The sequence below is a fragment of the Phyllobates terribilis genome, unplaced genomic scaffold (assembly GCF_046119375.1).
Source record: "Phyllobates terribilis strain yellow unplaced genomic scaffold, ASM4611937v1 Scaffold_1__5_contigs__length_1240528914, whole genome shotgun sequence".
In the NCBI taxonomy this organism is placed as follows: Eukaryota; Metazoa; Chordata; class Amphibia; order Anura; family Dendrobatidae; genus Phyllobates; species Phyllobates terribilis.
Window position 1 is genome coordinate 964827837 of NW_027362761.1, and position 12470 is coordinate 964840306.

Consider the following 12470-nt stretch of genomic DNA (forward strand, 5'->3'; position numbering starts at 1 on the left):
AATGCCGGAGCAGGCAGGTTAGACTGGCATACAGGCAGGTGGGTATTGGCAAGTACGGCTGGTATGCAGACAGGTGGGTACTGGCGAGTACGGCTGGTATGCAGACAGGTGGGCACTGGTTAACACGGCTGGTATGCAGACTGGTGGGCACTGGCAAGCATGGCTGGTATGCACAGGTGGGCACTGGCAAGCACGGCCTTTATGCAGACAGGGAGATGCTGGCAAGCACGGCTGGAGTGCAAACCGGGAGGTACTAGCAGGTTGGAGCGCAGGCTGGATAGGGTCCAGTACAGACTGGGAGACAGGTACAGAGCCGCAGATGCGGTAGACAGGCAGAGTAAAGCGAAACCGCCGGAGCGGAGGACAAGGCAGAGCAGAGAGGAACTGCTGGTGCGGTGAGCAAGTAGAGCGGAGCGAAAACCGCTGGTGCAGTGGGCAAGGCAGAGCAGAGCGGAACCGCCGGAGCAGTGGACAAGGCAGGGCAGAGAGGAACCGCAGGTGCGGTGGACAAGGCAGAGCACAGCGGAACCGCCGGAGCGGTGGGCAAGGCAGAGCAGAGAGAAGCCGCCGGAGCGGTGGGCAAGGCAGAGCAGAGAGAAACCGCTGTTGCGGTGAGCAAGTCAGATCAGAGAGAAGCCGCCGGAGCGGTGGGCAAGTCAGAGCAGAGAGAAACCGCCGGAGCGGTGGGTAAGGCAGAGCAGAGAGGAACCGCCGGAGCGGTGGGCAAGTCAGAGCAGAGAGAAACCGCCGGAGCAGTGGGCAAGACAGAGCAGAGCGAAACCGCAGGTGCGGTGGACAAGGCAGAGAGGACAGGGCTCTGTTCACATGGAACAGACTGGAAAATACAAGAAGATACGAAGGAAGGGAAAAGGGACAAGCAGAACCAGATACACACAAGGTACTTACTATGAAGTAGCGAGTAGACACAAAACTCACAAACAGAAGTACAGAGACAACGAGTAGGAGTTAGGTGCAGGTTCAGATACTGCAGGAAAAGGGAAGGTACGGACATAGAGAAAAACTGGTAACAGGTTAGGATACAGTTCAGACAGGAACTGCTACTGCAAAGAGATACAAGAACGAGCCTGGGTATACAGCCCCCAGAGATGGCGGAAATGGACAAAAAGACACAGATAACAGGTCTGGGTATGCAGCCCCCAGAGATGGCAGAAACAGACAAGAAGACACAGAAATGGACCTGGCAACTTCAGAGTCAAGGAGAACACTGAATGATAGTGTTGCTCAGGCACCTCCTACTGGGTGGAGGTGGTTTAAATATCCAGTGACTCACAGCAATAGGCTGGAGACGCATTAGGGGTGCGCCCACAGCAGCTATAAGAATCAGGAAGTAACCGGGCCGCCGCCCTAAGCAGTCAGTCAAGAGAAATGCACACAGCATGAACTGGAGCAAGATATGCAGGCTGGACTGACAGGTAAGATTGCTGTCTTGCATAGTGGGAGGTGGTGCACTATGCAAGCACGCCGCCAGGGATGTTACACGCTGCATGGGCATTACCACTATAAGAGACCCACTCCTTAATAATGGGAACAATTTTTTTAATGAGGCCCTCCTCTATGTTTCTTCAAAGGAGTATTGGAATGCGTCGAAATTTTTGGCAGCCCTTCCAGTCACTGCATACGCAATAACAGTATAGGAGACCCTCTTCTTTATAATGGGAGCATTTTTTTAATGAGGCCCTCCTCTACATCTCTTCCAAGGGGCATTGGAGTGCATCCAAATTTTTGGTTGCGCTTGCAGTCACTGCATACGCAATAACAGTATAGGAGACCTGCTCCTTTATAATGGGAACATTTTTTTAACTGAAGCCCTACTCTATGTCTCTTCAAAGGGGTATTGGGGTGCGTTCACATATTTGGCAGCCCTTGCATTCACTGCATAGGCAAGAACAGTATAGGAGACCCACTCTTTAATAATGGGAACAACAAAGCATAGCCGGCTGATGGCCCTCTAACAATAGTAAGGGCCGCCTGATGGCCCTGTAAAAATAGGCTTTGTGACTTTCAGATTCCCTCCTTCATAAATGAAACAGGATGTGTCTGATCATGTCTCACACATCACATGGGCAGATAAGGTAGTAAAATGTTAAAATGTCCGTTGAAAGCAATGCAAAAGTGCAAAAACGCATCAAAAACGCTACATGTGAACATAGCTCAAGGTGTGAAGGAGCATTTTTTTTTTGCCTTTATATAAAAGTAATTACCCTGGAAAGAATGTCCCTTGAGGTTTTTTTCCAGGAAAATCCTTTTTGGCTTAGTTTTTGTATGTTTTATTGTGAATCCGTAAAAGTGGCGTAATACTTTCACAACATTGTTTACAGTAGTGACCTGGGAGTCTCAGATGCTTCCAAGGGTCTCCCCATGCTGTTACCATACCATTTGAGCACTGTTCCCATCGATTTGGCCAATTTTTAGGCCCCCTCCAGACGTCCGGGGGGGGGGGGGGCGTCGGCAAAAGGAAAAATGCTCGAGTTTGCCATTGACTTACATTGGGCTCGTTGTTCGGGTCGAGTAGCCGAGCATTACGATTTGCTCGACCCAAGCACCCGAGCATTTTAGTGCTCGCTCATCACTAGTCATTATCCAAAATGTGCTTGGTAGTAGTACATTATGTAATGTTGACAGTTGAGAGAAAAATCAAACCTAAAATTTTTTAAGAAACAAGAAGAACAATATTTGGAGTCACTATTTCTTGAATCATAAATAACACAGTAGAGGAACTGCACCCCAGGTGTTATACTTAACGTGAATATCATTGGCATGGATGTTCACCCAGTTCCAAAAAGTGCCCCCCGCACAGTATGAAGGAAAGTGATATAGACGGAATTACAACAGCGTTTCTAGTGTGATACCCTTCATCGGGTTGGTGTATGAATATGGAGATATTAAGATAGGTATGTTCAGTATATACAAGGTTAAACCAAAAAACATACTGCAATAATCAAGAAATAAATGTTTTCAGAATATAGCACATAAGCAGGAAATGTATACCCGTGAATCCATAACACGTGAACAAGAGATGCAGCAAAGGGAGTACAGATTATGAGGGGTAAGGTGAGAACACTTTGTACACACCATACCTCACATGTTCAGGTCTCTGTATTATCACAACCAAACTGTTGCTATAATTCTGTCTAAATCACTTACCATGATACTGTGCAGTGGGCATTTTTTGGATCTGAATTAATGTCTGTGCTAATAAAATTCACGTTAGGCATAAAAAACACCTCCTGGAGTGTTGTTCCACTACTGTTTTATATATAAATGTAAAACCAAAATATGTATAAATGTGAATCAAAGCCTGTTGGTCAGCTTGGATCATGCACCCATTCAAATACACAAAGGGCCTAATTCATCAAAATGTTTTCACCAGAAATCTGACATAAAATACTTTGATAAGTCACCATGTTTTTGCACAGCCTGAGGTTGAGCAAAAATTATGACTTTTGGTGTTGTCATTCCAGTTTCACACAGCTCTGCCAAAATGAGCAGAATGGGTGTGTGGCGAACCCCGCTCATCTAATTCATTTCTTACTGGGGTGTTCCTTACACCAGAAATCTTACCTCAGTCACTGACTGGAGTAAGATTTGTGGCGATGTGCAATTTTCAAATGCGCCGAATTCATCAAGAGGCACCTGTTAATGAGCTAGAAGCATCTGACTCCAGCACGCCCCTCATCAAGACCGGTGGGAACAATCCGTTCTTCATTAATCTAGGCCTATGAGTTGTGCTGCCTGACCAACACTTTAAAACCACTTCTTGACTAAATTATACCCTTTTTACTGATTCTACATGTAGACATAACTGACTAGTAAGTATTCCTCTAAAAACTAACTTTAAAAGGAATCTCTGATGTTGAAAATGCCTGATTTTCAGATATGATGTTATGGAGCAGGAGGAGATGATCAAACTGATAGACATTTGTGTAGAAAATTTTCAGCAAAACTTGTATTTTATTCATTGAAATCCCTGGTGTTTGTATCCATACGAGTCCAGTGGGCGGTCCTATTCTATATTTGATAGTCATGCAGTCATACAGGGAAGACTGTCAATCACAGAATAGTACCGCCCACTGGACTTAAACAGCAGAGATTTCAATGAATAAAATACAAGTTATACTGAATCTTTTCCAGCAAACCTCTATATCATTCTGCTCTGTTTCGTGCTGCCACAGATCAGATTGCATGCACCATGGAATCAATGGCGCTATATAAATAAATAATAATAATAGTAATATACTATGTGTCAGGATCCCTTTATAAAGGCTATATATGTATGTTGTGTACAATAAAACAAGAATTGGATGTTGTTTTTGGAGATTTTTTTCTCAATGGAAGCAACAAAATATTTTACCAATGCAATAATATTTCTTGGTATTGAGTGTCATAGTAAGATAATTTTAAGTTAGTAATTAGGAACCTCATTAAAGAGGAATTATCGGTTATGAGCAAAATATAAAGATTGACAGGAGATGACGAATTAAGACTTTTCTCAAATATATGATATTAGCATATCAGACGATCTCCCTCAGTATTGGGCTTAGTCAGACAGCCGTATCAATCGGAGCAAGATTGGACCACAATGCTCGGCCCGCAGCTCTCTTGTCTAACATATTTCTATGCAGCCGTCACGCTCGGGTCGAGAGGGCTGCAGGCAGTCCGAGCAGTGCATTCCAACTCACTCCGATTTATATGGCCATCGTACTGCGCCCTCAGGGACCCTGGTTTTACTTTCACTTTTCCAGAGAGAGCAAAAAGCCTGATGAAATTCTCTTCTCTGGGTGATAAACTGTGAGCATGGGGGAATCTATGCTCAGATCTGGCAGGATTTTCCTGAGTCTCCGTTTTGTTCACTCATTGGTCTACAGAATAGAATGAGAAAATTGATTGCAGTAGCTTAGGTAACCATGGTTACGACCACTCATATAGTGACAGTTAGTTGTTAGTGGTCGTAACCATGGATACCTAAGCTACTGCAATCCCCCGCACATTGGGGTAAGCAACATAGCAAATCAAAAGAACTATACTACATTTCTAAACTGGAGGTATTTGTTAATATTATTTTGGATAGGATCTTGGAGATGGGAATACCCCTTTGAGTAGGGGTTCTCCGAGTAGTGAACGCCCCCTTTCAATTTGTGCTTGTGGAATTTTGGCACTAAGTGATACATAGTCTTCATGAGAAAGATAAGGCTGCGTGCCCACTATGCGTTTTTCAAGCGTTTTTGCCACGGAATTTCCGCAGCGAAAACGCTTAAAAATCGCTTGGTAATACGTGCCCCATGGTCCTCAATGATAATCCGCATGTGCTGAGAACATGCTGCGGAAATTTCCACTGCAAATTATCATTGCGGAAAAATACGCATCATGTCCATTATTTTTGCGGACACGCAGCGTAATTGCCGCCATTGACTTGCATTGAATCGCTTAATATCCACATGACTACATGTGCACATGCGGATATTAAGCGATTCAATGTGAGGATGGTACCCGGGTCTGGAGAAGAGGAGACTCTCATCCAGACCTGGGTACCATAGTACCTGTAAAAAAAAAAAAAAGAATTAAAATAAAAAATATACATTATACTCACCTTCTGATGGCCCCCGGTCTCCATAGCGATGCGTCCTGGCTTCCCGGTGGCTCGCAATGGTGTAAAAGGACCTTCCATGACATCATTTAGTCATGTGACAGGTCACACAACCCCTGACGTCGGTCGCGTGACCTGTCACATGACTAAATGACGTCATGAAAGGTACTTTTACACCACCGCGAGCCGTACAAGAGACCGGACGCACCAGAGAAAAGACCGGGGGCCATCATTTTTATTGTTTTTTTTAACTATTACTTGGTCACACTATATAAATCCATACCGGTTGCATGGATTTATATAGTGTGACCAAGTTGTCAAGCACTTTTCCAAGTGATGCTAAAATCGCTTGGAAAGCGCTTGATAACCCGCATGCAGAAATGCATGCAAAAATGCTTGACAAGCGCTTCTACCTGGCGGAAAAACACATGTAAAATCTGCATGCGTTTTTCCTGCCAGGGAGATGCAGGAAGAATCTGCAGCATTTCTGCATCGTGGGCACATAGCCTAAATGTACGATGTATCTGTGAAATCAAACTCACTTAATTAGAAATAGTTGACTTGAAATAAAAGCTTACATTCTGGTATAACTTACATGTGACATCATAGAGACTTATAGGTCTTCTGCGCTGAAATCTCATCTCTCATCATGTACAAGTGCTTCTCACTAAATTAGAATATCATCAAAAATTATTTCATTCTTCAATACAAAAAGTGAAACTCGTATATTATATAGCGTCATTACAATCAGAGTGATCTATTTCATGTGTTTATTTCTGTAAATGTTGATGATTATGGCTTGCAGCCAATGAAAACACAAAAGTCATTATCTCAGTCAATTAGAATAATTAACAACAGCTTGAAAAATGTTTTTAAAATCCGAAATGTTATCCTACTGAAATGTATGCTCAGTAAATGCACTCAATACTTGGTCAGGGCTCCTTTTGCATCAATTACTGCATCAATGCGGCGTGGCATGGAGACGATCAGCCTGTGGCATTGCTGAGGTGTTATGGAAGCCCAGGTTGCTTTGATAGCAGCCTTCAGCTCGTCTGCATTGTTGGGTCTGGTGTCTCATCTTCCTCTTGACAATACCCCATAGATTCTCTATGGGGTTAATGTCAGATGAGTTTGCTGGCCAATCAAGCACAGTGATACTGTTGTTTTTAAACCAGGTATTGGTACTTTTGGCAGTGTGGACAGGTGCCAAGTCCTGCTGGAGAATAAAATTTCCATCTCCAAAAAGCTTGTCGGCAGAAGGAAGCATGAAGTGCTCTACAATTTCCTGGTAGACGGCTGCACTGACTTTGGTCTTGATAAAACACAGTGGACCTACACCAGCAGATGACATGGCTCCCCAAACCATCACTGATTGTGGAAACTTCACACTAGACCTCAAGCAGCTTGGATTGTGGCCTCTCCACTCTTCCTCCAGACTCTGGGACCTTGATTTCCAAATGAAATGCAAAATTTACTTTCATCTGAAAACAACACCTTGGACCACTGAGCAGCAGTCCACGTCTTTTTCTCCTTGGCCCAGGTAAGACGCTTCTGGCATTGTCTATTGGTCATGAGTGGCTTGACACAAGGAATGTGACACTTGTAGCCCATGTCCTGGATACGTCTGTGTGTGGTGGCTCTTGAAGCAATGACTCCAGCAGCTGTCCACTCCTTGTGAATCTCCCCCAAATGTTTGAATGGCCTTTTCTTAATAATCCTTTCAAGGCTGCGGTTATCCCAGTTACTTGTGCACCTTTTTCTACCACACTTTTTCCTACCACTCAACTTTCCATTAATATGCTTGGATCCAGCACTCTGTGAACAGCCAGCTTCTTTAGCAATGACCTTTTGTGGCTTACCCTCCTTGTGGAGTGCGTCAATGACTGACTTCTGGATATCTCTCAAGTCCGCAGTCTTACCCATGATTGTGGAGCCTACTGAAACAGACTAAGGGACCTTTTTAAATGCTTAAGAAGCCTTTGCAGGTGTTTTTTTGTTAATTATTCTAATTTACTGAGATAATGCCTGCTGTGTTTTCATTGGCTGTAAGCCATAATCATTAACAGAAATAAACACTTGAAATAGATCACTCTGTTTGTAATGACTCGAGTTTCACTTTTTGTATTGAAGAACTGAAATAAATTAACTTTTTCATGATATTCCAATTTAGTGAGAAGCACTTGTATCTGTCTCTCCCAAGTGAAGCTGAACTCAGGTCACAGTTTTCTGAAGAGTACTTCATACCCTTCTCTGTATGTCTGTACACAGGGCCAGACCAATGCTTATAAAAGCTCCATTGTGGTATTGTTTAAAGTCATAAACCTATATTTTAAAGGGATTGTCTGGCAAAAAGAATTATTATCTACAGGACTGCTGGGATGCTCACCGATCCACAAATCAGGGGACTTTTATACCCTTTTACACTGCTCCATTCATTTTCTGTGGGATTGAAGGTAAAGGATGCATGCAGCTTATGGCAGTCCCATAGAGGGTGAATGGAGTGGCAGACAAGCATGTACACTGCCAATCCATTATAATGGGGATAAAATTTCACCGTTCTTGAAAATCTCTTTAAAAGGAAGGGAATGGCCAGTAATGCCACCTAAGTTAAAGGGAATCTGTCAGCAGGTTTGTACCATGTAATCTGACATCAGCATGATGTAGGGACAGAGACCCTGACTTCAGCATTGTATCACTTAGTTTACTGGGAGCAGCACTTGTGAGTGATAGAGTCACAGTTTTCTCTGCTGCAGATCTAGCAGAGCTCAGTTGTTGAGCTGTGTATTACCCCGACCACATCACAGCTTTCTGTGTATATTGTATAGGGACAAAGCTGCCAATCAGTGCAGGAGGTGTGGTTGGACTAGTAGGCATGAGGCCAATTTTCCTGTAGTCTCCTGCTGATAAAGAACAGTAAACTGCAAAACACAGCCTAATAAGTGACACATATCACTAGAATCAGGGTCTCTGCTCCTACATCATGGTGCTGTCAGATTCTCTTTAAAGTGCCTTAATGTTAAGATACAATACAGTCCTCACATAATACTGCCATAAAGTGGATACAAATATAACTTTATTGTAAATGTGTAACCAAAACCCAGTAAAGTAGAATGTTCAGAAGAACTGCCATACAAGCCAAATTACAGAGGAATAAAACAGGAGCAGGAAACGCAGAAAGTGATGTAGAGTATACTGTATTTCCAATATTACTCGTATAGTCTATTCTTATAACCATGCCCGTCCTTAAGAATATCTGTATACAATAAAACTGGAAGGTCAGTGAGTTCACAGATGAAAAGATTAGTGCATTAGATTTGGACATTGTAAAATCTGTCTTTGTAGGATTTGGAAATGCATTTGGCATCTTTATACTCAAATACTTAATTTTCCATGCCCACTGTAAATGCATTCCTGACTAATAGTCTGGTTATGTCTCATTTTAACTTTGTGGTCAGGCGGGTTCTGTTAATCATCGCACATATTAGAAATTTTTGGATGTCTGTACTCCAAAAAATAACTTTTGCATGTTGTATGCACTGAGATATATCGGTGTTACATTTATGAGGATGTAACCTCTTGTGATCCAGTATTTTCTGGTCCTCTTATGAAATATTTGCTTTAGAAAGTACTTACAGGCTCTGTGGAATAACCAAACTGAAACTGCAGCATCTAGAACTCTGTGTTGCGTTGTTCCTCTATTATTCTTCCTGGAAATGTAAGAATAAATTGAAAACTATGTTGGCATTCTCTTGTCACAGTGGTATGATCCTATGCACTGTCGACACTGTCCAATCATCGTTGACAATGTTAAGGCCGCCATACACATTAGACTAAAGTCCGCAGAAGCTGGCAATATTGGGATCGATCAGCAGGCTAATGTGTATGGGTGCCTCCCCCTTACAAAGAAGTATCCGCCTAGTTGCGTTTCCTACAGCTGATCTCTAGAGATAAGATGCCACCAGATGAGTCTGGCAGTGGCTCTTTCATAGAGAGTACAGGGCTGAACCGAGCGCTCCTTTGTCTTCGGGAGTTGGGGGAGATAGCTGTCAACCCACAGCTTTCTAATGTGTATGGGGAACTTCAGACTGTGTGTAATCATGCATTTTCAGGAGGAACAATAAAGGAACAGCACAACAGTATTCTCGGAGAAGGTGCTTCAAGATTTTCATCTCAAAAGAAGTATTCATTAGAGCAGACCTGTCAGGGGAAGCACTCAGTGTATAGCCTGAATATGGTCATAAATTAAACCAGATAATAATGAAAATCTTTACATTTCTAGATTTCGCCTCATTCAGGATCGACTTCTAATGTGAATGGTCTTCCTGACGCTTCCATTAGTCTTGAAGGTAGGTTTAGTAACAAAGTTATGCTTCACCTTCCAATGGCCACATTTTTTGCCAGGGTTTTTTCATATATATGCATATTATAGAAGTGGTTATATGAGTGCATTATATCTGCAAATGTATATGTTCAGTGGTATACTCCCTATTTATATAAGTAATTTTACCATGTAGGGGCAGATGTATACAATCCATGGAGAGAGGTGGCTCCTATATAAATCTCACAGTTAAATGTAACCAATTTCTTTTCAAATGTCTGTCTTTTTATTAGTGATTTTTTTTCTATAGTATGTGACTTAATAATATCACTGAATGAACAATAAGGCTGACTTATCTGGTTGACATCATAACATGCTATGTATTAGGACTCTTTCCATATAGCTCTAGAAACTATACTAGTGGAGAATTTCAAAATGATTTTAAACTTGAATATTCTCTTCCTTGCGGAGAGTGACATGTTAAGCATGTCAAGGTGAGAAGTGTTGGAACCTCTGTGCTGAGATGCAAGGAGGGACCAGAGGGGCGGAACTAAGTGCTAACTCGGACCGATCCTGGTCACACGACGGCTTAGTCGACTCCGTGAACCAAGGAGGGACCGGGCAGGTGAACCAGGTGCCACTCTGGGACTGACCTTGTGTGTGAGCTGGCGACTCCCACGGGTCTGGTGGCTGAGGCTGACAGGTACAGTGGATGAGCACGGCAGGAAGCCTGATGGGTGATCCGGGTAGGCAAACAGGCGGGCTCGGCTGGTAGCCAGACAGGTGATCCGGGTAGGCAAGCAGGCGGGCACAGCAGGTAACCTGACAGGTGATCCGGGTAGGCAAGCCGGCGGGCACGGCAGGTAGACAGGCTGGCGGGCACGGCTGATAGACTGGCTGGCGGGCACGGCTGATAGACTGGCTGGCGGGCACGGCTGATAGACAGGCTGGCGGGCACGGCTGATAGACAGGCTGGCGGGCACGGCTGATAGACAGGCAGGCAGGCGCGGCTGATAGACAGAGTGGCGGGCACTGAAACCTGAGGGCTGAGGAGAGTGTTCGCACACAAACAACAACCTTGCACAGGCACATCCATTTGGAGGAGGTGCTTTTAATAGGAGAGGTCCTCCGGCCATTGGCCGTGGACTCTTTAGGACGGTGCGCGCGGCCCCTTCAAGAGGGAGGGAGCGCACACGCGCCCTAAGCACAGAACCCGGGAAGCTGCGCGCGGTACGCGCAACAGCAGCAGGGGACCTGGAGGACGCCGGACTGGGACCGCAGCGGTGAGGGAAACGGCATCTCTGCCCGGCAGGAGGCAGAGACGCCGATGCTACAAGGAGACTTTTAAGCCGCATTGCTCCTCTGGGAAATATGCAAATCCTAGGAAGTAGCAATCCTAAATCAATATCGACTCTCTAATGAGCCTTGTCACATGATTTAAGATAAAAGCCAAAGCCAAAATCTCAATTTGCAGAAACTGTGTTTCGGGGTACTGCCCCTCGTCAGTGCAAAGTGTGAGATCTGGTTTGGCCTTTTTATAGATGGCACTCGAGTTTTAGTCCTTTTCCTCTCTGAAGAGACAATTTGCATATTTCCCAGACGAGCATTGCGGCTTAAAAGTCTCCTCACCTTGATATGTCACTCTCCACAAGGAAAAATGTTAGCCCTTGGATTCTGGTCAGACGCCTCTCACTCAGCCAAGCTATCTGCTATCTATCTTGCATTAAGCACACTTTTTATGTCTACATACATGTGGTGGCCTTTGTTTTCTAGGCTATAAGGATACATTTGGTCATATATAGCTTGTACTCATCATTCAGTTCTAAATTTTGAAATAAAATATAAAGCATGAGAGCCATATATGTGATACCAGATCATCCTTATAATTTTTTTTTACCAGTATGTCTCAGTCTCTGTAGAAACTAAAGCAAGAAAAGCGCTGTGGTACTGCTGGTGAAAGCTATGACCTAAATAAAATAAATATTAAAATGAGCCATTATTAACAAGAACAAAAAATAAAGCTTATCCTTAGTGTCAACTACAAGTATTAATGGTAGAGACGATGGCACGATGTTTCACCAATGTTGTGTCGGCACTTGTGGCACTTGTAGTCAATAGTATTTGGATATGATATAATACAGTGATATTCAATTACTACCCAAACCAATAAATCTGTGATTAGTAATAAACTAATATGCTGTTTGGTATGTTGCATTACATTTCACAATTCATTTTTTTCCCCAAGGACTTAATGGAAATAGGTACCTTGATGCTTCCATAATCCTGGAGAAATATAAAATAGGGAAAGTGATCGGAGACGGCAATTTTGCTGTTGTGAAAGAATGTGTTGAAAGGTGTGTATTGATACATATGTGGATACAACTATTTTCTTTGTTAAAATCTGTTTTTGTTATTGATACTTTTCCATGATAATGTACTGTAGATTAAAAAGGCACACCTACTGACAATGTGAACTTGAATAGAGGAAAAAAAATGTTTGTAAGCTCGTATCCTCCTAGCATGAAAGCTTTTATTCTACTTTTATCT

The 12470-nt window shown here is 43.3% G+C and overlaps 1 protein-coding gene across 3 annotated transcripts in view; it reads left to right on the top strand.

Annotated features, from left to right (window-relative positions):
- The window catches only part of DCLK2 (doublecortin like kinase 2), a 185746-nt gene that overhangs the window by 132422 nt on the left and 40854 nt on the right, over nt 1-12470 (top strand). For all 3 annotated transcript variants that reach the window (XM_073642518.1, XM_073642516.1, XM_073642517.1), the window contains 2 exons: nt 9885-9951; nt 12169-12277. In XM_073642518.1, coding sequence (XP_073498619.1) covers nt 9885-9951; nt 12169-12277 — 176 coding nt within the window. The remainder of the gene's footprint in view (nt 1-9884; nt 9952-12168; nt 12278-12470) is intronic.